This window comes from Dysidea avara, chromosome 4, assembly GCF_963678975.1.
Source record: "Dysidea avara chromosome 4, odDysAvar1.4, whole genome shotgun sequence".
Lineage (NCBI taxonomy): Eukaryota > Metazoa > Porifera > Demospongiae > Dictyoceratida > Dysideidae > Dysidea > Dysidea avara.
In genome coordinates, this window is record NC_089275.1 from 19,776,414 (window position 1) to 19,801,625 (window position 25,212).

At 37.6% G+C, this 25,212-nt stretch overlaps 2 protein-coding genes and 1 long non-coding RNA gene across 7 annotated transcripts in view; 2 read left to right on the plus strand and 1 right to left on the minus strand.

Annotated features, from left to right (window-relative positions):
* The window catches only part of LOC136254129 (TPR and ankyrin repeat-containing protein 1-like), a 47,837-nt gene that overhangs the window by 17,210 nt on the left and 5,415 nt on the right, over positions 1-25,212 (minus strand). The gene's annotated exons all lie outside the window — the stretch shown is intronic.
* Positions 4,068-5,198, plus strand: LOC136254131 (uncharacterized). 5 transcript variants are annotated; one of them, XR_010700329.1, is made up of 6 exons: positions 4,068-4,086; positions 4,135-4,235; positions 4,285-4,524; positions 4,580-4,640; positions 4,692-4,753; positions 4,810-5,198. It is a non-coding gene; the product is annotated as an uncharacterized lncRNA (long non-coding RNA). The 5 variants fall into 5 exon arrangements; XR_010700327.1 differs by having other exon boundaries at positions 4,072-4,086; positions 4,135-4,524; XR_010700330.1 differs by having other exon boundaries at positions 4,072-4,086; positions 4,135-4,524; positions 4,695-4,753.
* Positions 10,280-17,206, plus strand: LOC136252709 (uncharacterized). Its single transcript, XM_066045278.1, has 4 exons — positions 10,280-10,589; positions 15,289-15,513; positions 16,992-17,095; positions 17,143-17,206. The coding sequence occupies exons 1-4, from the start codon at positions 10,332-10,334 to the stop codon at positions 17,204-17,206; spliced, it is 651 nt and encodes a 216-aa protein (XP_065901350.1). The 5' UTR covers positions 10,280-10,331.

The window sequence follows — 25,212 nt, forward strand, 5'->3', positions numbered from 1 at the left end:
GTAACCAATAGTGAAATTTAATGACCTATCAAAGGTTTGCCCCACCTACTCCCATGTGGGGATAGGAGGAGATTGGGCCAAATTCTATATGTCTATAATTCCCTTACTCTGGGGAAAATTTGTACCTGTCATTTCTTCATTAGACCATCTTTATCTTTTGTTACAATTATTGCAATACCCCACACCTGAGGCATGAATTTATGTTAATGCCCTTGTTATGCCCCTTATTTGCCTACATGGGGGTAGATGGGACAAAACTTTGATAGGTGCATAACTGTGACAAAGCTTACATAAGTTTTATCGCTGTAAACAACTTCAAATCTAGATTGTATCCAATCATATGGCATTTCTAGCTGCATGGGAATAAACAGCTAGACATCAGGCACACCCTTGGATTTCATTAAAATTTTTATCACTAAGTACCAACAGGGCTAATTATATAATTAGTCAATGCCTTGAAATATAAACAATTGCTTTATTATGCTACACACTTTACACACAAAAGTAGGGTTGAGCGATATTGTCGTTTTAGCGACATATCGCGATATTTTGAAAGTATCAATATTGTTATATTTTGTTATTAACTATCATGATACCATGCCTGTACATTACTGTCATTGAAAAACACATTTGTTATTCAGTTATTGTACTTGGCTAAGAGTCCTTGTAAGTGATAACCTGGTTACCACTGCAGAGAGGTGTGAACACCATAACATTCAAAGCATGTGTTACAATAACTGCTACTGTGTAAACAAGGATGATAGGCTAGTTTGCTATCACCAAAAGGACTTCTTGACTTATTTGTAAGTACCGTGAACTATTCAGTACATGAATAGTGGCTTTAGTATCAATTGTGATACTAAAATGGCAATATCACTCATCCCTACACAAAACGTGATGATGTAATGATATCCACGCAGAGCTTTACACTAATGGTGACCAGCACTGAAGGTCTATAGCAATTTGTGCTGCAGTCTTTGAATGATCTAACCTAATATCATCACATCATTGCAGCTACCAGCCCAGAGTTAGCAGACTTTCAGTACTGTATCCCAAATGCCACTGATTGCTGTAGTACTGTAAAGTCATAATCAAATCAAAGCCATTTCTTGGTTGCCACTTTTGATTTTACAATGTTTTCACCTAGCTGCAGGGTTTTGAAGACTGCGCCCTTTATTAAAGGTTGGCTATTCTTTGCATGGATTTTACTTATATATTTTGTGTTTTAAATAGCCAGTCTTGTTTTTATCCGACATTGGTTTCTATGCTATTTAGAGCCCCTCAGATGATGTGGGCTTGGACACACACAATTAATTACCTCAGATTGTGGCCTCAGCTATTAATTTGTGGGTAGCTCTTACCTACGTCATCTTCAGGTCTCTTAATAGAAAAACATTTTATGGACCATCTTGACAATGAAAACCACTGTATTTATCATTATCTATGCCCATGTCACGAACTTTCACCTCCAACTAACTTTCAGACACTATAAGTCAATTAGTTAATTTAATTTAATTACTGTACACGTATGTACTGGGCTGTAGGCACTGGTTTCCTGCAGATCTTCGGCTTCTTTCCATAAAGCAACAGTAAGTAAATAAATAGCATATATAGAAATAGTATAACAGTAACTATTATTAGGCCATAATGCTGTAATCTTGTGTGGTGTAATGTTATGATGTAATAGGGATTGTTTAGAATGTATCCTATAATTGTATTGACTATAAAAGTGTGCACTATTGTACAATGTGGTTGTCTTTTATAAGTCTTCTATGATCACAATAATTGGAAGACACAGCAACAACAATACATGGTGTCAGAAGTGCAACCTTAAGCTTCCTCATGGCTACACTCTGTCTCCATCCTCCCACTCCATTTAATTTCAGAAAACCTGAAGAGTGGAAGAAATGCAAAAGCTGTTTTGAAAAATATCACCGTCATGAAAAGAATCAGCCAATTAAGCAACAAGTGAGCAGTTTACTGTATTGTATGGGCGAAGATGCAGAAGTCATGTTAATCAGCTACTATGTGATTAGCAACAGAGATAAAGCAGACTACAACAAAGTGTTAGGGAAGTTTGATGGATATTTCAAAGTTTGAAAAAACCAGTCTTTGAATGTACTACGTTTAATCAAGTATGCCAGCTTTCAAACAAATTAGCTGAGCAGTTCATCACAAGGCTTCATCTACTAGCTGACAATTGCAAGTTCAGGAATTTACATGATGAGATTATCTGTGATCGCCTAGTCATTAGAATGAATATCTGAGCGACTACAGATGGAATCTTACAACAAGCAGAGACAATGGTTAGACAAAGTATGCTCTGAAACATTCAGTGGACACTACAGATGGATGCTGAAACCTCCAAAAGGGCAGCTAGACAATTGCATGTAATTCGCTGGGTCAGAAAAAACAACACAAAGGCTTTGTGGCCCAGATCGTAAACCATTAGATGTCCAAGAAAAGTCATTCTGACTCAATGAGAAATCCTGAACTCAACAAATTTACATCATCCACAACATGGGAAGCAACCTACTAGGCTTACCTACTATCAGACAACTGCATGTTAGCTCAAATCGATGTCATAGAGAAGACTATTCCAGATCAGTTTCCTGACCTACAGTATTTTCACAGGCTTAAGCAACATGAAGGAACACTTCACTATTAGACTGAAACCAGATGAAAAACCCTATGCCCTGTTTATACCCAGACACTAGTGTTGTTCCAGTATCAGCTAGTTATTACAGTTCTAATTCCAGTTTTGGAACCATAATCTTTAAAATTACAGTTCTAGTTCTAGTTCTGAAACCATAACCTTTAGAATTACAGTTCTAGTTCCAGTTCTGGAACCATAATCTTTAGAATTACGGTTCTAGTTCCAGTTCTGGAACCATAATTTTTAGAATTACAGTTCTAGTTCCAGTTCAGGAGCCATGACATTTACTTGATATTCTAGAACAACACTTATTTTAACTTAAGTATTACCAAAAGCCCATAATGAAATATGGAGACTCACTATTAAGTTATATAAGCTAATATGCTACAGGTTTACTTGTTTCATATATGTAGCTAATACTGTATAGTATGTAGCCAATACTGTAAAGTAGTTATCAGCATTGTTACACTAACAACTATAACCCTAACACTCTATAGGGTGGTACTAAAAGACTTGTAGCTACATGTAATTATCAAACACTGAACCAGACATAACATGTGACTGAGCCAGCATTTTGCATTCTGTTCTAATATTATAGCTAATCAGTTGTTTCAAGCAGTTTTTAGGACATTGATGTATACATGGTTGTAATACATACATCTTTTATGAAGTTATATACTACATTAAGTGCTTTTGTCTGCAGATAAATTCTGGTCTTATAAGAACATAAAATCTCATTGGCAAAAGCTGTATGGTTATGACCAATTCCAGTTCCAGTATTAGTTCCAGTACTTGATAAAATTTCTTTATAGTTCTAGTTCTAGTTCCAGTCTTGAAGAAAGTAAAATTATAGTTCTATAGTACGTTCGCGTTGAGCTGAATCCTGGGTTGTTGATTAAGAAGCCATACAAGATCAAAGGCTTTAAACATAATGTTTATGACGCATTTATTCGTAAGCCCATGTTACGGGCGCGCACTTAATTGTTGAGAATATGGCGTCCAGTGTACCGTCAGCGAGTGCGGAGCGAAACCCTTTTGGAAAGACGTTAAACAGCCAAACAAAGTATCTACTTATGAAACTATGGGAGTACTTTAAGCAAGAAGTGAAGAAATGTAAAATTTCTATCAACATCACGGAGAGAATCTCGAAGGCCACTGGTATTGTATCATGCCTTCTTTGCTGGGTTTTGGCATACATTACGCCACGCAGGGATTTCAAGGACATCCATTAGAATGGAGCACCACAAGAAAGGCGGTTTATTTACGCCAAGAAAAAGGTACAAAATGCACTTTGCTCAAGCCCACTCAATTCTGTAATCGTCAGGTACAAATGTTCACGAGTCCATGTTGATACAGACAGCCCAGATACTATCAGACAAGATCCATTCATTGTACGGAAGGGAGGAAGTCTATCGCTCTCAAAGATTTTGGTAAGTTAAATTTTGAAACCTGGAACTTTGTCACTTACTCCGTCTTAGGCCAAACTTAAGAATGATGGTGTTTTCTCTGGGGGTAGAACTTTGCTTTAAAGAGTGTTGAGTGATATGGGATTTAAGTACAAGACGATTAATGACAAGAGGTTAGCATTGAAACTGTTTGTGCTTTAATTTCACTACACGTATGTGCAGGGTATGCTATGAGCAGCCCTGCACAGTCCATCAGTATCATAAATATTAAAGACGAACGAGGTGCAACAGAACTGAAGGAAGACCAGTTGTGTATTTGGATGAGACTTGGGTAATGAAGAACTTCTAGAGCAATTCCTTATCCAAATTGGCAGTGATAGTGAAGATGGTGATGGTGGTATTAATGAATTGTCCACTAGCAGCAGCGGGTCCAAGTCTTCTTCTGGGCTTACTTCATCTGATGTAAGATTGTTTGATATTTGCAGCATTGGTGTTATAACTTGATTTTGTTCCCCAGGAGTCATCAGGTAGCTGGGATTAAACTCTGTGAAGTACATGAAAATACAGATGAAGTACGTGTAAGTGTGTGCACTTTAATAAATAATATCATTGCTTTATTGTGCTATCAGAAGTTGAACATACCATCCCTTGTATATTTAATCAGTGCAGGAGTGTTTGGAAGTCACTACAGGTACTATCAGCCCAAATTCATACAAACAGTATTATTTCATTTGTTGAAACTTTAAGAGTTTTTTGGGAATGTAACTTCAAAAACAAAATGCTGGCTGGAAAAACTGTGTACATGTGTGGCGAAGTGATGAGAAAAGTATTAAAATGACAAATTGACTAAATGGGAACAGAAGACGATAGTCAGCTGTGGTGAATGTGAAGTAAAATACATGTTGTTTGGCTCACTTGCAGGAACACCAATGCTACATAACGGATTTTGAGCTGTTATAATTTGGTTTTTTTCTCTTTTGAGGCTGAAGAAGTTTTTACCTGAATATAAGCAGGCCACTTATCTTCTAAATACAGTGCAACAGTGGCCCCAGCTCTTCTACTTATGCAACTCTGTTTTACACACACAAAATCTGTTTTATTTTTCTTGTAAAAGTGTATTACAGCCTCTTACATAACGGATGGTGAAATCATGCGTGTTGAGGGCGGGTATGTGACGTTTGGCTTCGCCACAAACATGTGTCAACATGACCATCAAAGGGCCACGCTTTAGAGGCTTCCCCAATGAAAATGTATGGCGAAACTTTGCAGTGTCATAATGGGAGTGTCTTACATTCGAATGAAGCGCTTTTAATATATTTTTAGCGGATCGAGAAGCGCTACGTATCGAGCAATACAGGAGCCTCATGCGATGTAGCAATCGTACGTTATTAATCGTTTTTGAGGGTTCAGCTCAACGCGAACGTACTATAGTGACACACAATGAGTTCAACTCTAGAGTTTCAGAGGGATAGCGTAAGTGACGGGTGAGTTACAGGAAGGCTGAATTTGACAACAATCGTTCCTGTAAAATCCTCCCATGTCATGGTCACTCCATTTATTGTCTGCGGTGCGCGTTTCTGCTTTACTGGCAGCACGACTCACTACCATGAGTCTTGATATTACAAGTATGTTTATATGTTTCTAAGCTGTTTTGAGGTGGTGCAGTGAGTTCCAAGTGTCATGTCAGGTGCCAGTCACCTGCCAGGTGCCAATGGACACGTTCTGTGTGATGAACAAGATTAAGAGTATGTTTTCATGTTAACATGATTGTTTGTTGTGTATTTGTATTATTTTGTACACTTCTGTTCATCCTTTACCTAGCTTGCTGGCTGAATTATTTCCATCTCCAGTGTTCAGTGTCAATAATACAATGCTGCTAGTGATGTGCGATATTAGGATATTGATTTCGGTACAATATCGATACAATAGTTGGTAAAATATTGAAATTTCGATGCTTTTTCGGTATTTTTTCTTTTGATTAATTGTGTGGGGCAAATGTTTATAATCGGCTATGCTTTATAGAATTTGTGTTGAAGGTAATAACAAGCCTTGGAAATTGGTAGACGCTTTTGAAATGGCCAAACTGTACAGAACTGAGCTCTATTTCTACCATGATTGCACAATCACACACCAAAAGTTGTAAATTACCAAAATACTACTCAATATATTAAAAGTTTTAGCAAAATATTGACTATACGATAAATATTGATATCAGTTATAAAAATATTGAGATTCAATATGATATCGGTATTGAAAAAAATATTGCAATGTCGATAATTTTTCGGTATATTGCACATCATTAGTGTGGAGAATGCCAGCACAGTTTTCAGCTGATAAGTTTGTGTGTAAAATTGCATAGCTCTCAACCTGAAGCCTTTCAGTGCCAGGAGTGAGATCACTTTGTCAGCACGTTATAGCATGAATAAACAAGTGAAGCATGGCTTCATTGCCTGAGTCACGAGATAACTCACTTTCGCCGGAACCACCTGATTTGACATCGTCGTTAAGTCTAACATCATCATTAGGTGAATCATCACAGTCGGCGGACTCTGGTCAGTCGTCACGGCTCCGGCCACTCCGCCCTGTCTGGAGATCTCCAGTGTGGGCTTTCTTTGTTATTTCAGAAGATTCCAAGTATGCTAGGTGTAACAAATGCCTAGAACTGGTTGCTCGTGGTGGTAATAATGCAAAGTCTTACAACACCAGTAATCTTGTTCATCATTTAAGGTCGCATCACTTGAGAGAATATGCCCAACTAACAGACATGAAGAAAGACAAAGAGAAAGAAAGGGATGCTGCGATAAAAGAAAGAGCTAAAGCTAGTGGTATTGCTGGTTTGCGCCAACTTACCTTACAAAAGACAGAAGATTGCTCTAAACCATGGGATATCAACCACCCAAGGGCTAAACAGCTACACAAAAAACTAGGGGAGATGATTGCACTGGATAACCAGCCAATTTCAATGGTGGAAGATACCGGTTTTGTGAGGTTTGTTGAAACATTACAACCCCAATACAAAATCCCAAGAAGAAAGTATTTTGCAGAAACTATTATTCCCAGTATTCTGGCTGATGTGAAAACTGGGGTAGAAAAGAAACTTTATCCTGAATCAGATAACTTTGCTAGATATTACAGCTTTACAACTGACATTTGGAGTTGTAGCATGGCAGGTGAATCTTTATTGAGCTTGACAGCTCATTGGATATCAGCAGATTTTGAAAAGGTATCGGCTTTTCTCCATGTTTTGACTTTGGAGGGTTCCCACACAGGAGTTTATACCTGTGAAAAGTTTTATCAAATTGGAATATAAACAAAGAACATGTTCATCTTGTTCTGCGTGATAATGCATCAAATATGGAGAAGGCTATGAGAGATGCAGACCTTAACAGCTATGGCTGTTTTGCTCATACCCTTCAATTAGTTGTGAAAGATGGAGTGATTAGTCAAAGAGCTGTCAGTGATCTATTAGCTGTTTGTCGCACTATCGTGGGGCATTTCAAACGTTCCACTATCGCATATGACAAGTTGAAAGCAATTCAGCAAAGGCTTGATCTGCCACAGCATCACTTGAAACAAGATGATCCCACACGCTGGAATACCTCATTGTATATGTTGGAGTCCATCATAGAGCAAAAGGTTGCTCTAGCCGCTTATGGTGTAGATGGTTCCATTCCTCTCTTGACAGCATCACAGTTAGACACAGCTAACAAAGTGGTGAAAGTTTTAAAGCCTGTTGAAGAAATTACAAAATGTATTTCTAAAGATGAAGCTACTATCTCACTTATTATACCATTGGTATGTGCTTTGCAGAAAACTTTAGAAGAACACGATGATGACAGTGGTGTGCGTAGAATGAAGGCAGAAATGCTTAACTCTTTGCAAAGACGATATAGCGATATGGAAACAACAGATTGTCTTGCATTAGCCACCATCATAGATCCAAGATTCAAGGATAAATCTTTCAGTTCCTCATATCAAGACGTTAAGGCTTTGTTGCAGGAAAAGTACAAAGAGTGGTATGAACTAGTTCAAGAACCTCTAAGTCTAGAGCCTCCTACTGCTAAAAGAGTTGCTGTAGATACTGCTAAAGAAAGTAGGCTTTGGGGATGCTTGTCTGAAATTCTTTCCAAAGCTAGTAACCCCACTGATGTTGCCAGTGATAGTTCAGAGAATGAAGTTAATCAATACCTTTGTGAGCCACTGTTGGATTTTAAAACTGGTAATCCACTTAAGTGGTGGAAATGCCACCACCAACGCTTTCCTGTGTTAGCGAAAATAGCCCAGAGGTATTTAAGTGCACCACCTACAAGCGTGCCTTCTGAACGGCTATTTTCTGGTGCTGGATTGGTTTACGATGATAGAAGGAGTAGATTAAATCCCAATATGGCAGAATCATTATTACTTATTCGATACAACCTACCACTTGTTCAAAGATTCGGTAGCATTTAGTTCATCAATTGACATGACTTGGGCATTCACTTGAATCACTTACAGACATTATAGTTTTTTTATTGCTTTGATTTTTGTATATGCCATCTTATACAGTATAAAATGCATAATATAAGAAGTTGTTCATCAGTATGTCAATGCTCATCATATGTGTACTTGATATGTCGGATCGGATGATGTTTATCGGCTTAATCTGTAAAATATACATCGGTCATCGAGACAGTAAAAAATCCTACATCGGTACACCTTTATTGCCAACTTCAGGGAGCCATACCCAGACTGATGGCCTTGTCGAAAGATTTAATCGTACTCTAAAACAAATGTTGTCTAAGCTTATTAGAAAGAAAGGACGTGATTGGGACGATCTATCGGGATCTGTGTTGTTGGCATACCTTACCACGCCTCATTCTGTGACTGGAGAGGCACCATTTTTAAATTACTTTGTTTATGGACAAGATGCCAAGCTGCCTTCAGCACTCAGTTTTTGTCAACCTGTGGTAAAGTATCCAGTAGTGGCATCTGATTTTGCCAAGGAACTTGTGGAGGAGTTGAGGGAGGCCAGAGCCATTGTGAGGAAGAGTGTGCGAAAAGGTCAAGCTGAGCAGAAGAGAAACTATAACCATAAAGCTAGAGATAGTGAATTACAAGTAGGAGACTTAGTCATAATGAAAGTTCAGCCTTGTTTTAGATTAGAACGTTCCTACAAAGGACCATTTAAGAATAAATCATTGACTGCAACCAATGCTATGATTGTACTAGAGGGAAGTAAATCTTCTGAGCCATGAAATGTATCACGACAGTGTTTGTCAAAGTGTTAGGACACAATGAGTGGAGCTTATCCTTGAATAGAACACACAAATAGACTTCGTCGTCAAGTTAAAATCAGGAAGAGGACCGCACCACAGGAGAATCAACAGCATGCAGATTCTTCAGAAGAGACTGAAGGGCTGCAACAGCCGCAAGTGATGTCTCTCTCTGGAAGAGCAATCTGGAGACCAGCTTGTTACTTGAAGATGTAATTATAATAGTTGTTGATTTGTTTTGTAAGTGTTATTTTGTGTGTGTTTTGTTTAGTGGTTGTAGGTGTTTTGTATTAGGACAGTACCTTGTACAGGTTTGCCTTTTGTGCTGTTCCTTCCCTTGTGGTAAATTGATAATAAATAAATAAATAGATGGCCCTAGTGTACCATCTTTAAAGAGGAGGGAGGTTGTAAGGATGGATCACGAGAGCGGGGACACGTGAGCAAGCATGGCTGACTGAACAATCGTTGCAGTTGAAATATTAAATTGTAATGGGCCGACAAATCATTGTATAATTGTACTTTCAATTCTCGTGTCAGAATATGATCATAATATAAAGTTTGGCACGACATTTTGTTGGTTTATATAATATTTCACCGTTTTTTTTATAATAGCTGTTTTCGTTATTTTGTGATAAGCTGATAGAGTTTAATCTCCGCGAATAGCTCGCGTACATTACTGTTTTAGAAAAGAGTTTTTAGGGGCGTGGCACATTGTTATTGATGGTTTCTCTCTCTACTACTACTACGCAACATTGTAATATTTAAAACAGGAAATCCACTCAGCTTACTTGGTTCAACTTTGTCACAATACTCGCACGAATCCATGGTAGGCTTATCCATCTTCAGATCTTCTCGAATCTTCTTCACCTTGTTCGATTTAACGCTCCCAAAAATAATTACTCTATTTGATAATGCACCGTATACGAGACCGTAAACTTAAATCTTTTCGAATCCTTTACAATCGAGACAGAAGGCGTGGTCCTAGACTACAGGAAAATCATACATGAACTACAAAAAATGGCTACAGAACAGGAAATGAGCGGGGCTTCAGGAGATGAGCAAGAGTCTACGGAGCTTTATGAAAGAAAGCCCTCGGGAAAGCGTATACCTCGTCATACTCGCATTTGGCCTGCCACGTACGTCTGCATTGTCGCGGCGTGTGGATTTCTCCTATTTGGTCTTAGCAGAGGCTTCAATTCACCGGTGTTGAGCGATCTTAAGAGCAGGACGGGATACACCTCACTTCATAGGACACTAGATCAAGATCTATTTAATGTATGCGGTTCAGTACGAGGGGTCACTAACTCACGAAAAAAGGGTACGGATTTCAAAATCTTAAACAAATTTCTCAAGATTTCACAGATATCAAAGGATTTCACAAAATCGAATGAAAGCTGCAAAATCTGATTTTAAATTACAGGTTGGCGTAGAGTGACAAGTTCTGAAACACCAAAAAATATTGGGAGAAAGTCATGCAGGAGCAACGCCTCACGAAATTGAGAAGAATTGTGAAGCCATATAAAACCAGGAGCAAAACGAAGACATAACTATTAAAGGAAACCATACAAAACCAGGAGCAACTTGCAGCTGAAGCCCTCGGGAAACAAGGCCAATCATTCAGAGGAAATCCCGTGATTAATCCCTGAAAACCAGGAGCAACTGTTGAAGCCCTATCTGGTGTGAAACCTCACAAAACCAGGAGTATCTGTATGCTAAAGTTGCTTTTGTAATTTGTGTGTTTCTAAGTTTATGAAGTTTTGCTAAGTTTGTGTAGTTTGCTAAGTAAATCTGAAGCAGAACGGAACATCGGATTCCATTCTTACTCAAAATGGATTATTTCCTGATTTTGTATGGCTTCCTCCCCCAGCTTCTGGTTTTGTTTGCCTTCCACAACTCGCTTAATACAAATCCGAAGCGGAACGGAACATCAGATTCCATTTTTACTTTTGAGCAGCTCGCATGAATTATCTCCTGGTTTTGTATGGCTTCCTCCCCCAGCTCCTGGTTTTGTTTGGCTTCCACAACTCGCTTAATACAAATCCGAAGTGGAGCGGAACATCGGATTCCATTCTTACTTTTGAGCAGTTTGCAATTATCTCTTGGTTTGTATGGCTTCTTTCCCACAGCTCCTGGTTTAGTTTGGCTTCCACAACTCGATTAATACAAATCCGAGGCGGAACAGAACATCAGATTCCATTCTTACTTTTGAGCAGCTCGCATGAATTATCTCCTGGTTTTGTATGGCTTCCTCCCCCAGCTCCTGGTTTTGTTTGGCTTCCACAACTCGCTTAATACAAATCCGAAGTGGAGCGGAACATCGGATTCCATTCTTACTTTTGAGCAGTTTGCAATTATCTCTTGGTTTGTATGGCTTCTTTCCCACAGCTCCTGGTTTAGTTTGGCTTCCACAACTCGATTAATACAAATCCGAGGCGGAACAGAACATCAGATTCCATTCTTACTTTTGAGCAGCTCGCATGAATTATCTCTTGGTTTTGTATGGCTTCCTCCCCCAGCTCCTGGTTTTGTTTGCCTTCCACAACTCGCTTAATACAAATCCTAAGCGGAATGGAACATCGGATTCCATTCTTACTGAGAATGGATTATCTCCTGGTTTTGTATGGCTTCCTCCACAGCTCCTGGTTTTGTTTGGCTTCCACAACTCGCTTAATACAAATCCGAAGCGGAGCGGAACATCGGATTCCATTCTTACTTTTGAGCAGTTTGCAATTATCTCCTGGTTTTGTATGGCTTCTTTCCCACAGCTCCTGGTTTTGTTTGGCTTCCACAGCTCAAATCCTAATTGGAGCGGAACATCAGATTTCAACCTTTGAGTAGCTAGCATGGATTCTCTCCTGGTTTTGTGTGGCTTCTTTCCTACAGCTCCTGGTTTTGTTTGGCTTCCATAACTGTAGCTTAATACAAATCCGAAGCGGAACGGAACATAGGATTCCATTCTTACTTTGAGCAGTCCGCATGAATTATCTCCTGGTTTTGTATGGCTTCTTTCCCACAGCTCCTGGTTTTGTTTGGCTTGCTTAATACAAATCCGAAGCGAAGCGGAACATCGGTTTCCATTCTTACTTTTGAGTAGTTTGCAATCATCTCCTGGTTTTGTATGGCTTCTTTCCCACAGCTCCTGGTTTTGTGCGGCTTCCACAACTCGCTTAATACAAATCCAAAGCGAAGCGGAACATCGAATTTCATTCTTATGTTTGTGCAGGAGCAGTCATTGTTGAGTGTAAGCTACGGTACCAGAACGAGTATATAATCCGAATCACGATAAAAACTTAAGATTTCATATTTCAGGCAGGATTTCATTGAAGGTGTACGAGATTTCGAGTCAGTTGGTGACCCCTCGGTTCAGTACTCTCTGTAATAGTTTTGGTATTGTTGGGATTATACACAGTGTGATATTCTTTGTGTTAGGCCACAGATTTCTGCCAGTTTGTACACTTGTAACCGGAATCAAGAAATAATTTTTCCGTGATCACTTCATTTCATAAACACCTTGATTTTTGATCATCAACCATACAAGCCCTAACGGTTATTCCGTGTTTTCTGGACTCCCTTGAGTGCCACTTTTTGGATGCCTTGATTGCTTGATTCACTGTAAAATTGCCCCTTGATTGCTTGATTAAATCTTATTCCTGGTCGTAAGTGTTTCAACAGACAGTATAGAAGTGACTGAATCTCATGCATCACATAGAATGTGTTTGCTCTATTAGAGTAAGTAGGACTTGTGCAACTGATAATTAAAAGTTGTTTATTTCCAAGTGTTGTTAATCTTGTGTCCAGAAAGCCTCCCATATGGCAGAACATAAAAATGTGTTTACTTAAAATGACAGCAAGACCAAAACAAACTAGTTTAATTATTTCAGTCTCATCCCTGTATGTCGATCCACATTACTTTTCATCCCACTGCCTCAAATTTCATTTAGTTGCTATTATCACACAAAAAAATCCCAAATTTCACTGATGAGAAACAAGTAATCAAGCTAATGGCATGTACTCAGATATGATAGCACAATACAACATATTTGAATAAGGTCTTGTTAACCTTTGAAACTTCTTGTAATAGTGCTACTGATCCTCCAAAGCTTTTAGTGTTCAGTATGAATGAGAATATGCTGTACGTTGTACATGGTATAATTTTGTTGCAGCTGAACATAATATAGGTCCACTAGAGTAACTATTTAGAACATAATGGCAGTTGCCTCAAGGAAGCACACATACCATTGTTTAATGGTTACAAAATTTTGTTGACATTCAAAGGTTTGCTCAAACAATCCCAGTAATAATTTCTAACTAATTTAACCCCCCCCCCCCCCCCCCCCCCCCCCACATGTGCAATTTTAAAATGGTTAAAACAAATCCTTCTTATAAACATTGCTTGATTCCAAAAATAGATGTGAATCAATTATTGATTAACAATATTAAGCGAGTCAGAAACATAGATACGTAAGTTTTTAGTCATTGACTGAAAAATGTACAAAGTCACCAAAGGTTTCTGAATCATTGTCCCAGCACTAGTATATATCCACCCCAAAAACACCTTCGCTGTAAAAAAGGCGCGCCCAAGAAACTACAAGTACCTGGAACCCAATGTAAAAAAAGAAAAAGAAAAAAACAGCTCAGCTGAAGTGAAAAGTAACTGGTAACTTAAAGAGCTGATATCTGAAGCGGCCAAGAATACAATTACTAAAGTTTAATCCATGCAAGAACACCTTGGCTATAAAACAGGTGTGTACATGAAAGTAACTGGCAACTGAAATGGCTGATATCTGAAGTGGCCAAGAATACAATTACTAAAGTTTAATCCATGCAAGAACACCTTGGCTATAATACAGGTGTGTACATGAAAGTAACTGGCAACTGAAATGGCTGATATCTGAAGCGGCCAAGAATGAATGGTCATATACAACTAATTCAAGAATTTAACACTGAACCTTTATAATTCAGCTGTGTTCTATATTCACTCTTGCTGCATCGTAAAGTAATTTCTTTTAACTCTAATTGGCTGGTAATTTGGCCGCCTTTTTTAATAGTCAGTATAATAGAGCAAAAAATGGCGGCCAAATTACCAGCCAATTAGAGTTAAAAGAAATTACTTTACGATGCAGCAAGAGTGAATATAGAACACAGCTGAATTATAAAGGTTCAGTGTTAAAATTTTGAATTAGTTGTATAAGACCATTCATTCTTGGCCACTTCAGATATCAGCCATTTCAGTTGCTAGTTACTTTCATGTACACACCTGTATTATAGCCAAGGTGTTCTTGCATGGATTAAACTTTAGTAATTGTATTCTTGGCCGCTTCAGATATCAGCTCTTTAAGTTACCAGTTACTTTTCACTTCAGCTGAGCTGTTTTTTCTTTTTGTTTTTTTACATTGGGTTCCAGGTACTTGTAGTTTCTTGGGCACGCCTTTTTTACAGTGAAGGTGTTTTTGGGGTGGATATAACTCTTTTTTGTCAGTGATAGACTCTACATCTGGTTTAAAAGGTAATTTTTTGGAAATGAGCAATTAACATTAATGCAGAATATTATCTTGGAGAGTCAGTAAAATCCATACATAATAATGATTGTTTCATAACACCGTAAATTCGGAAGTATGAATTTACGGTGTAGTATGACTGTTCTATTAGAGTAAATCTATCTTTACTGCCTGCATGTGACGAATATATCTCATATCTGTGCATGTTAAATGCTTCAGACACCTAATTAAACTTGCAAGTGCCTAACTAGTTCACAGTTGCTACACAGCTATAAATACATTTGTAATTGTTATCATCATAATCATTTATCATGTTATAACCATTTTTTAATATTTATGTCAAGTGATCTTGTCCACACTGTTGGTTGGTTGGTTGGTTGGTTGGTGACCCCACAGTGCTTACAAAATAATATTTAATACAAGTATCAAGTTTTATGAAACAAAAATTTGTAATCTCCTAATGTTTTTTCTTCTAGTTTGTCTATTTGTTTAGGACTACTCTCATCACTCCATTCAGTGGATACTCGTCAGATCGTTTTGGACGTAAACTGTCCATTATTTTATGTTGTATTCCTTACACCTTTGGATGGTTGATAGTAGTTCTCACTGTGTCCACTGATGGTCCTGCATTCAGACCACTCCTCTATATTGGACGTTTTGTGGTTGGTGTTGCTGCTGGATGGACTACTGTTTGTTGTAATGTACGTAAATTATGTGTGTGTGTAGTGTGAGTGTGTGTGTGTAGTGTAGTGTGTGTGTAGTGTGTGTGTAGTGTGTTGTGTGTGTGTGCGTGCATGCGTGCGTGTGTGTGTTTGTGTGTGTGAAAAAGACTATGCTATATACAGCTGTATGTGTACAAATTTTTGAGGGATATAATTTTTGCTGATTTTGTGGTTGTCCTTTCATCCTCAAAATTATTAATTAGTTCAATGCTAGGTAGCCTGAGTAACCCATAAAACCATGAAAATTATGATAATTTGTTTCTTCACAAAATAATTGTATACCGGACAAGTAAGTTCTTCGCTGTATACTGTAGGTCAAGAATGACTGACACTTCCAATAAACATATTTTGGTACTCTGTTTGGTCAGCAACATTTCTTACAATTATATTAGATCTATTACAAAATGACTGTTCTATTAGAGAGTATCGATCTAAGGAGCTACTATTGCAGTTGCAGTTTCCACTGACTGCTCTATTAGAGAGTATCAATCTATTTTCATGGAATTAAGCTCCATAGTTTGAGATATGCTAGCATTATGCTGACATAATACTCCAGCCTATTATACTTCTTATTATATGCTGGCACATTTGACACAGGCCTAATTTCAGATAGACTCATGCACTTGATTAAATATAGATACATCTGTTAATGAAGACAGGTTGAATAAATCGCATTAGCAGAACCAACTTATACGTTTCCGCTGAATGTTCTATTAGAGTAGTTAGGTGACTACTCTATAGGGGATTCCATGAATTTACTAGAAACAGTATACTAACCTGCATACTCTAAAAAAATTTGCAGTTGAGGAGACTGGGCGTTCAAAAATTTCCAGCTCCCTCCACTCTTCAAGGTGTGTGTGTGTGGGGGGGGGATCGCCCCTCTGTCCCCCTATTTCTCCACCCATGTTCCTTACTTCTAAAGCACTTAATCACTTCCAACATCCTCTGATGTAGCAGTCTCAATCTCAGAGTATTAAATTTTTGTTGGAAGACATGCAGGATGATGCAGCCTGCACTTCCAATGTCAATTTGATCATTGACTCTGATCTGAAACAATATTGATATAACTATAATATATTAATCATGACAATTGGCCTCTTCACCATCATGATGCTTCTATTTTTTATTTTATTTATTTTATTATTATTATTACTGCAAACTTGATAGTTTATGGGAATAATATTATATGCAAACAAAGTAATCCCATGTATGGTGTAAAATAGATTGTGATGTTCTCATTGTACAATGTGCAGTGACATGAAACTATATACCTGCCATTCAAATATACTACTGTTGATTTGTAACACTGTTGATCGTCTTACTTCCTTTACTTCCATAGTAATGAATTTACATTAGCAATTAGTTATGATTATAATTAATTAAGTCTTTTGCTGTAGTTGTAATGTAACATCAACTTGTCAGTAAACTAACCATTTTGTATTCTGTATATTCTGTAGGCATATGTTGCTGAAGCATCTCCCAGTCGCTATCGTGGTCCATTCATAGCGGTGAATGGATTAATGCTAACAGTTGGATTGTTCCTTGGCCAACTAATTGGAGTGTATGTTACCTATTACTGGTTGGCTAATGTCATTTTAGCACATACAGTGATTTTTGTAGTCTTCGCCATAACAATCAAAGAAACACCAAGATGGCTGCTGACTCAGGGTAGAAAATCAGAAGCTGCTAAAACTTTAGTATGGCTAAATGGACCCAATTGTAATGTTGGTGGAGAAATTCAAGATTGAAGATGGAATTTCATCATTAACGAAACTATCAGTATCGGAGATCTTCCAAGAGTTTAAGAAGAAATCTGTTTATCATCCAGTAATTCTGGCATGTCTTATAACATTTTTTCTTGAGTTCAGTGGGATAAATGCCATTCTATTCAACATTGAAGATATATTCAAGGAAACACAAGTCAAGTCTCCAGGACTGACATCATCATTTGCAGTAGGAGGTGTTCAAATTATAGCAGCTATATTTGGAATACTTACAACATCCCTACTTGGCAGACGAAAATTATTAATCATCAGTTATAGTGTAGCAAGTCTAAGTCATGCAGTGATGGGTGTTTATGAATATTTAAACAATGAACCTTATTGCCATCCACCAGGTGATCCTCAGTGTAAAAGTGACCTCTACCCACTGGCTATTGTCTGTGTGGCATTGTTTATAGCTAGTTTCGCAGCTGGAATATCTGCCGCATCATTTATACTGCTAGTAGAATTGGTTCCACGTCGTGTAAGAGGAGTTGGAATTGGTTTATCCTTTCTTGTTAATGGGATCCTTGCAGCTCTTATTGCTGGAATCTATCAGAGTTATGAAATTCTGGTGAAACCTTATGGTGTGTTTTGGACTTTCAGTTTAACATGCTTTATTTGTGTTCTATTTGTGGCAATTTTTGTGCCGGAAACAAAAGGAAAAACTTTGGAAGAAATTGAACATACTTCTGATAACAGAAGGCAACAACGTCACTTAGTTTCTATTAGTTGATTTAAAAATGAATATACTGTCAACTCTAAAACAAGTTCCGCATTATCCGTATTATATAATTTATATCCAAAATTTATTAATTGCACAGTATAGTTTCTGCAGTATATGAGATGCTCGATAACCTGCAATTCTGTAAAAAAAAAATCTTATCCATGTGCTGTAGACATAGGTCATTTCATATTTATTTGTAAGATTGAATGCATATTTAAGAACAGATGCCAGCCACTCACAACAGTATGTTATAGTTTTATGAATTGTCTAGTGTTGCAGACTGATTTAAAAGACATTAATTATATAATCCATAACCCTGACATTCAGTCTTGCATAATATGACAGCTGTTGTGGCTCACAAAGCTTTCATTTTGATGGCTAAATGGACACAAAAGCATGGAGTAAAGACATTTTATGAAGATTTTAGATAGAGGTATATATCCCAGGTTTAATTTACCTCTGAGCCAAATTAAATTTTGTAATGAAAGTGATCTTCTTTGTCTTTATTTCCCTAATAGGAAAATTGCAATTATGTATTAACTTCTAGTCATTTTCTCTGCTTGTAACCCTAGCTGATAATTGCTTCTGTATGGCACTAAAAGATTTACCCTCCCACACTTTAGCTTGATTGAACTATATAATGTGAGACTTGTATACAAGGACAGATTTAGGACACTGCATGCATGCATGCGCACTTTTGAAGATCTACGCAGTCTGGGTAAGCATGGTACTCTAATGAAACAGTCATGCAGATGTGTAAGTATTGTGAGAAGGCTGAAACCTAAAAATGAATTAGTGGAGTATTAGCTAGTTACATGTCAGCAAAAATTGAGTAGCTATAGGTATACCATAGATTCCAAAGAGATGCTTCAGAATGAACACTAAGTTATATCAGAAGTCCTTCCCATAATATTGATTTGTAAGGTGGGCATGTACCCCTGGTGAATGGTGAAAATAAATTGAAAACTCTTTGGGAATGGTTGTAAAATAAATTGATATTGCCGACCACAGTTAGCAATTATTAAAAGTTTTAGCATCATTCAAATTATAAAAATCAAGCAACTTCAATTCTTGCCTATACGTACAGCCCTTTGAAATTGAACTTTAATTTTAATAAGTCATCCTGCTGCAAGCATCCTCTGTATGACTAACCACTAGCTATAGACTGACAATCACTATTAGAATTAAGTGACTAGTCATGTCATTTTCTTTATCACTATATAAATTTTGTTGCAAAATCTTTGTCGTTAGCATCCCATCCATTGTGAAATTCTAGATCACATGTATCGTGCATATAGAGCCTGTTTTTCATACTACTTTATTTTACTACTTCATGCAGGCTAAGTTGGGCACCAGATAGAGCTATATATGCAAAGAATACCTTATTGTACTTTACTTGCATCAGTATGCAGGATATTTTGGTCATTTAAGTGATTTACTTAACATCGAGTAGAGGAAGTGCTGGCAACTTAAGACATAGTATAGTTATTTTTGCCAGTATAGGTCAAGAGGATGAAGAATTAATGGATGGTTAACCTTTCTTAGGTTCATATAATGCTATTAGCATGCCACACGTGCAGCACTTTGTCAATGAGCAATAGTTATAAACTGATGAATATACATGCTTGCAATTGAGTTTAACTAGGGTTTGAATTTTTGAACAAGCTAATGCACATTCCTACTCATCTACTAGTATATCAACTACAACCAGGGCTAACTGTTTTTTAAAGTTCACACATTTCTGCGCTAGAACAAACTGTTGCAGTTGCTCTTTTTACCAAAGACAATTCCCGACTGGAATAATTTAGATATGATGGATCTAGACAGTTTATAGCTAGATTTGGAGACTTCTAAGGATCAGTTACATTATTTAATTACTTGTTTACTAAACATTTTACACATAAGCATTTTACCCTTAAAGGTCTTTGCTACTTAGCTACCAAATAAATTATTCTATGACAAGTTTGTACAACAAATTAATACATGTGAGTCCTTGGACACATGCATACAGTCCTAAGAAACAACCTGCATGTGTGGCATAGATGCAATTACAAAGATTTCTAGCCAATAGTATTTTCTCAGAGGCTATATACAGGATACTTTGGTAGGCAACATCCGGCATCTAAACATAGAGGATGGAGGTCGGTAATGGCCAAGTGCTGAAATTTCAAGGGTCTCATAATAACTGGAGATGTGCAAATTCTGCAAATAATTGCAAATATTCAATTTTCAATTGCTTTCTATTGATTCCATACTGATTGTAAATGATGGACATGTCAATGCCAGCATATAGCAACACACTCGGCAACACATGAACAATGGACTTGCGAGTTGTGTTTATATCAGGGTGATGTGAAGTTGTCAGAATGGATGTTGGGATGGTATAGCTTGAAGTGCTTCACAGGCCTGGTGGTTATAAGTCAGCATACATGTGAACAAATGGATAGCTAATATTATAGTATGTTGTCTATCCTGTCTGTTGTCTATCATGGAGTACCTGATTATGACAACAGCGTAGCACTGCTGAGTCAATGAAAGAGGGCAACCATTCATGACATGAACTGTTGCAGGTCAGGTGGAATCACTTGGCATCAAACTGACCATGGCACTACTGGCCACCTCTGAAGGTTGACAGCAGTGCGTGGGTAGAGTATTGGAGGCAGCGCTAAGCTTGTAGGAGAAATGATAATTGACCAGGGGTGAAATCCTGCCAGAAGTCTATTCCAGGTCTTGCAGGAGCTTTCCAATTCACCAAACATGGATTGGACAAAGAGTGCCTGCAAGTGATCTTCGCATATTTTATTTTTAATAGTGGAGACTTAAACAAAATGTGATAATTTAATATAGCTATATTATGTCAGGTGGTTTTTGACTTTAAGGTACGGCAGGGATCGAGCAGATGGTAAGGCAGATAACTGCTTCTGGGCTGATTCTTCTACTTCAAGTTAAGATGGACAGGAGTACTCATTATCGTTTAGTATTTGCAAAGCAACATTCCCAAAAAGGATAGACCTGGGGGTCAGAAGCTCTAATTGCTACCCATACAATGGCTTTTTTCAGAATGGGAGATCAAATATAGGCAGCTAAGCATTTTAATCATCACGTGAAGCCTTGTCCAGGACGCAAAAAGAAAACGATTTTGTACATGACACCAATTATAGTATAGCTAAGTAGCTACATAATATTATTTGTTATTGCATGTATGTAGCTAAGTAGTGTATATATTTGTGTATTTGAATTTTTCTAGTTGGGGCTGGTCCCCCTGGACGCATCAGTAATTACTGGCTGTCCAGTACAATAAAATAAAAGGCAGTGGATACTGAACCTAAAGTCAGCCGGGATCGCTATTGAACTAACAGTAAAAGACAAAAAGGGAAAAAAAAACCCACAAAACTCATCTGGGGCTCGAACCCTGGACTGAACCCTACCTAACCCTAACGCTAATGCTACTTTTCGCGTCCCCTAAAGTCGAAGGAAACTACTAGACGCGAAAATAAAAAAACCTTTCTGACCACTTCCAAACAAACAAAAAAATAATAATAAATAACGCGAATGTTTCTTTCACGCGGATTTAGTCTACTCGTTTAGCGCAGGCGCTTCATTAACGGGTAATGCCTAGCTTCAAACTATTCTTTGACCATAGATAATAGACACTAGTATCTATGCTTTGACTGGGGGGTTTTGGCGGAAGTCGAGGCATGAGATCAGAGTTCCAACCGTAAAACCATAAGAATCTTAATAGTTCTCATGGAAGATAATAACACAGAAGAAGAGTCGTTCACTCGTGGGAGTGAACCTCGGATTGAACTTTCGAAAGATCCAGTTCCAGTTCCAGTCTTAAGAAAAGCAAAATTATTGTTCCAGTTCCAGTTCTAGTTCTAGAACTGGAACTGGAATAAAAAGGGCAGAAACTGGAATTATTTTAGTTCCAGTACTGAGAACTGGAACAACACTACCAGACACATACCTGTTCCTTCAAAATCTAAAGTTTGAAATGAACTGGACCAAATGGAGAAGTTGGGAGTTATTACAAAAGTGGAGACACCAACACCCAGTGCACAGGCATGATGGTTGTACTGAAAAGTTCCAGAGAAGTACATAGATTTAAAACCTCTGAACAAAAGTTATTCAAGAAAAGTCCATCCTCTTACTAAAGTTGAAACCACCTTAACTCAGTTTTCAGTACTCAAGACTAGACATAAACAGTGACTTTTGGCTTATTCTGTTCGACCCAGACTCCAGACTATATTCCTTACACCACTTGGGAGATTTTGCTTTAATAAATTACCTTTTGCTCAAGCACATCTGAACATTTCCAGAGGCATATAATAACCTTGTTGGTCTACCTAAAATTGTTTGTTTTATTGATGACATCTGGCTTTGATCAGACAGAACATGACAGTAGATCTAAAGCTGCTCTCCAAGCAACCCAACAAGCTGGACTTTGAACAGTAATAAATGTGTATTTAACCAAACACGTATATCTGTTTAGGTAATATCATCAGCAGTGATGGAATTTCTCAGGATTCTCAGAAGACAGAACTATTACTTATTACGGTTTATGAACTAGGGGCTGTGCTACTACAAAAGCATAATGGTGAATGGAAGTCCATAGCTTTCACTTCTTACTCATTGACACCAATGCCAGCCATCTGGGGAAGTTTGTCAAAATCACTAATAGCTGAGTACCAGGACATCAGGAAATTCTGAAGGTATAACAAATAATAACAGTACCAATGTACACAAACAGATACAAATTTGCTCTAAAACTGGCACCAAGATTCAACCTCCACAATGTTACAAAGACCAGTGTTGCAGCTTGGAAGGAGATGTCACAGTAGTATAACAGAAACTAATAACAGGCTCATTTTGCATGATGTAATATTATGATGTACGTAATAGTGATTGGAAGTAAGTGTTAGCGTAATTGTATGACATGTACTACTGTACAATGTGTTAGTCTTTTATCAGTCTTCTGTATATATGATCACAATAACTGGGGGTAACAGCAACAAAATAGTTACATAGAATACTTGTCAGCTATAACATAGATCTATGGCATCATAAACTTTTACTATTGAGTAGATTTACACTATACAATTTTTATTTATAAGGTGGAAATTTTTAACTGATCATCAGCTGATGAAAGCAGTTCAAGTTTGGGAGATAGGGAATTAGGGATTGAGGTCTCTAGTTCAAACTCTGGACTAGTTATTTTCAATGTTTTTGTGTACCTTTAAAATTTTCAGTAATGTTAACTCTTCTGTTAGAGTATTTTGACCCCACAGGTTAGTTTTCTCCTTGTAACTCAGTCTGTAGCTGTCACTGAAATTTCTTTAAAATAATGAAAGGTTTGAGCTATGATGGTTAACCTACATATGCACACACTAATTTTTCAAGTTATTCTTATGAGCGATTTACTCTGTAGGTGTGACAAAACACTGATCTTAAAATAATATAACTCTGCAAATACCGCATCTATAAGATTTTCACTAAACTTAGTGTGTAATTGTGACTTAATACGTGCTTAAAGTATGCCACATTTCAAGGTGATTGAGCTACACATTTGCATGTCATACCTTTGTAAAGTGTGTGAAAAAAGATAAATCTAAGCCCCAAAACAAAGAAATAAAAAGCAGTTAGCTATGCCGAAGTTTGAGGGCTCATATTTCATAAATGCAATGTGCAATCTTTTGCTCAATTTTGGTATGTTGGGTGCCGATGGTGGAGGACGTTAGCAATGTAAATCATTCCATTTAAGGAGTACAGAGCTACACATGTGTGAAATTGTATTTTCTGTTTCCTGTCAATGACTGCATACCTATGGTGTGGTGTGCTGGCTTTCCTTTCTTTAGCTTGGCCTACCATGTGTCTCAATAATGGATATTATTCCACCCACCAGCATGTATTTGGATGTGGCTGGCATCTGAGACAACCACAGGAGTATATACCAGCCCTCAGTCATATCATAACAATTCGATATATTTTAATGCATTCAGCTATAGTATGAAAATGTGCTGTTTGTTCTATTAGAAGTAAGATTCTACTAAAACCTGTTAATTTTAGCAACTTTTCTATGCTCACCTGTATAGCACGTATACCATATAGGGGGTGGGTGGGTGGGTGCAGAGGGGAGGGGTGGATGAGGCCGCCCACGCACAAGAAGTAGTTGACAGTTAAAAATAGCCTATAAGTATCATGCTAGTGTTTAAATATATAAGTTCTTTGATATTGTACATGCATTAGTTTGCCAGTGATAGTTATAAACGGTAAACAGAATGTAATGAATTGCCCGCCCACGCACATTTTGTGCCTTTGTTAAAATGGCCTTGCTCAAAGACGATTAAATGTCTAGGATGTAGTTTTCTGTATAAATACTTTGGTTTGTTTATCATGCTGTAATATTGTGCTGCTGTGTTATACTATAATAATGCTTATATTATTTAATGATGCTTCTATCACTTTAGTGCACGGTGGGAGGTGGAAGTGTCCATGATGACGATTGGGCAATGTGCAAATAAGGTGAGTGTATGCTTTGTACAAAGAAGCCCACGTAGCTGTGCAGGGCTCATCTTCTGTACAGGCTCAGCTTCTGTATAGTCTTTTTTCCGAAGGGTAGCCAATACCCACGCAAAATGGTGTACAAGAGGGGTTGCCAATGCCCACACAAAGCAACCAAATGGTGTGTACAAGAGTCACAATCTTTATGTGTTTTAAAAGCATTTAGTGAGATTGCTAACTAGTATCTACCTGTACAGTTGTTGATCTACATCTTGTTCTAACTATTCGTGATCGATGATTGTCTACTTTGTTAAACTTACTTTCTCCATTATTTTTGTGTGATTTTGGATTTAAGATTTGGTTTCTAAAATATTTGTGTATTTCTGATTGGGTTTCTCACATAGCGTACAAGAGTCCCAAGGCATTGGCTACCCCTCGCTTTTTACCAAAAGTCAGTTCATCTCTAGTTGACAAAGGTAGTCTGACCATCTAATTATGATATTAGAATCTAAATTAAATTCTTGATCACATATACGCATTTCCCTTGTTGCTATATGTGGTGGACCACAAAATTAACTAACCCTTACTATACCTTGCAGTGTTTTATTTTTATGTGAATATGTAGTGTAGTGTAGTGTAGTGTAGTGTAGTGTAGTGTAGTGTAGTGTAGTGTAGTGTAGTGTAGTGTAG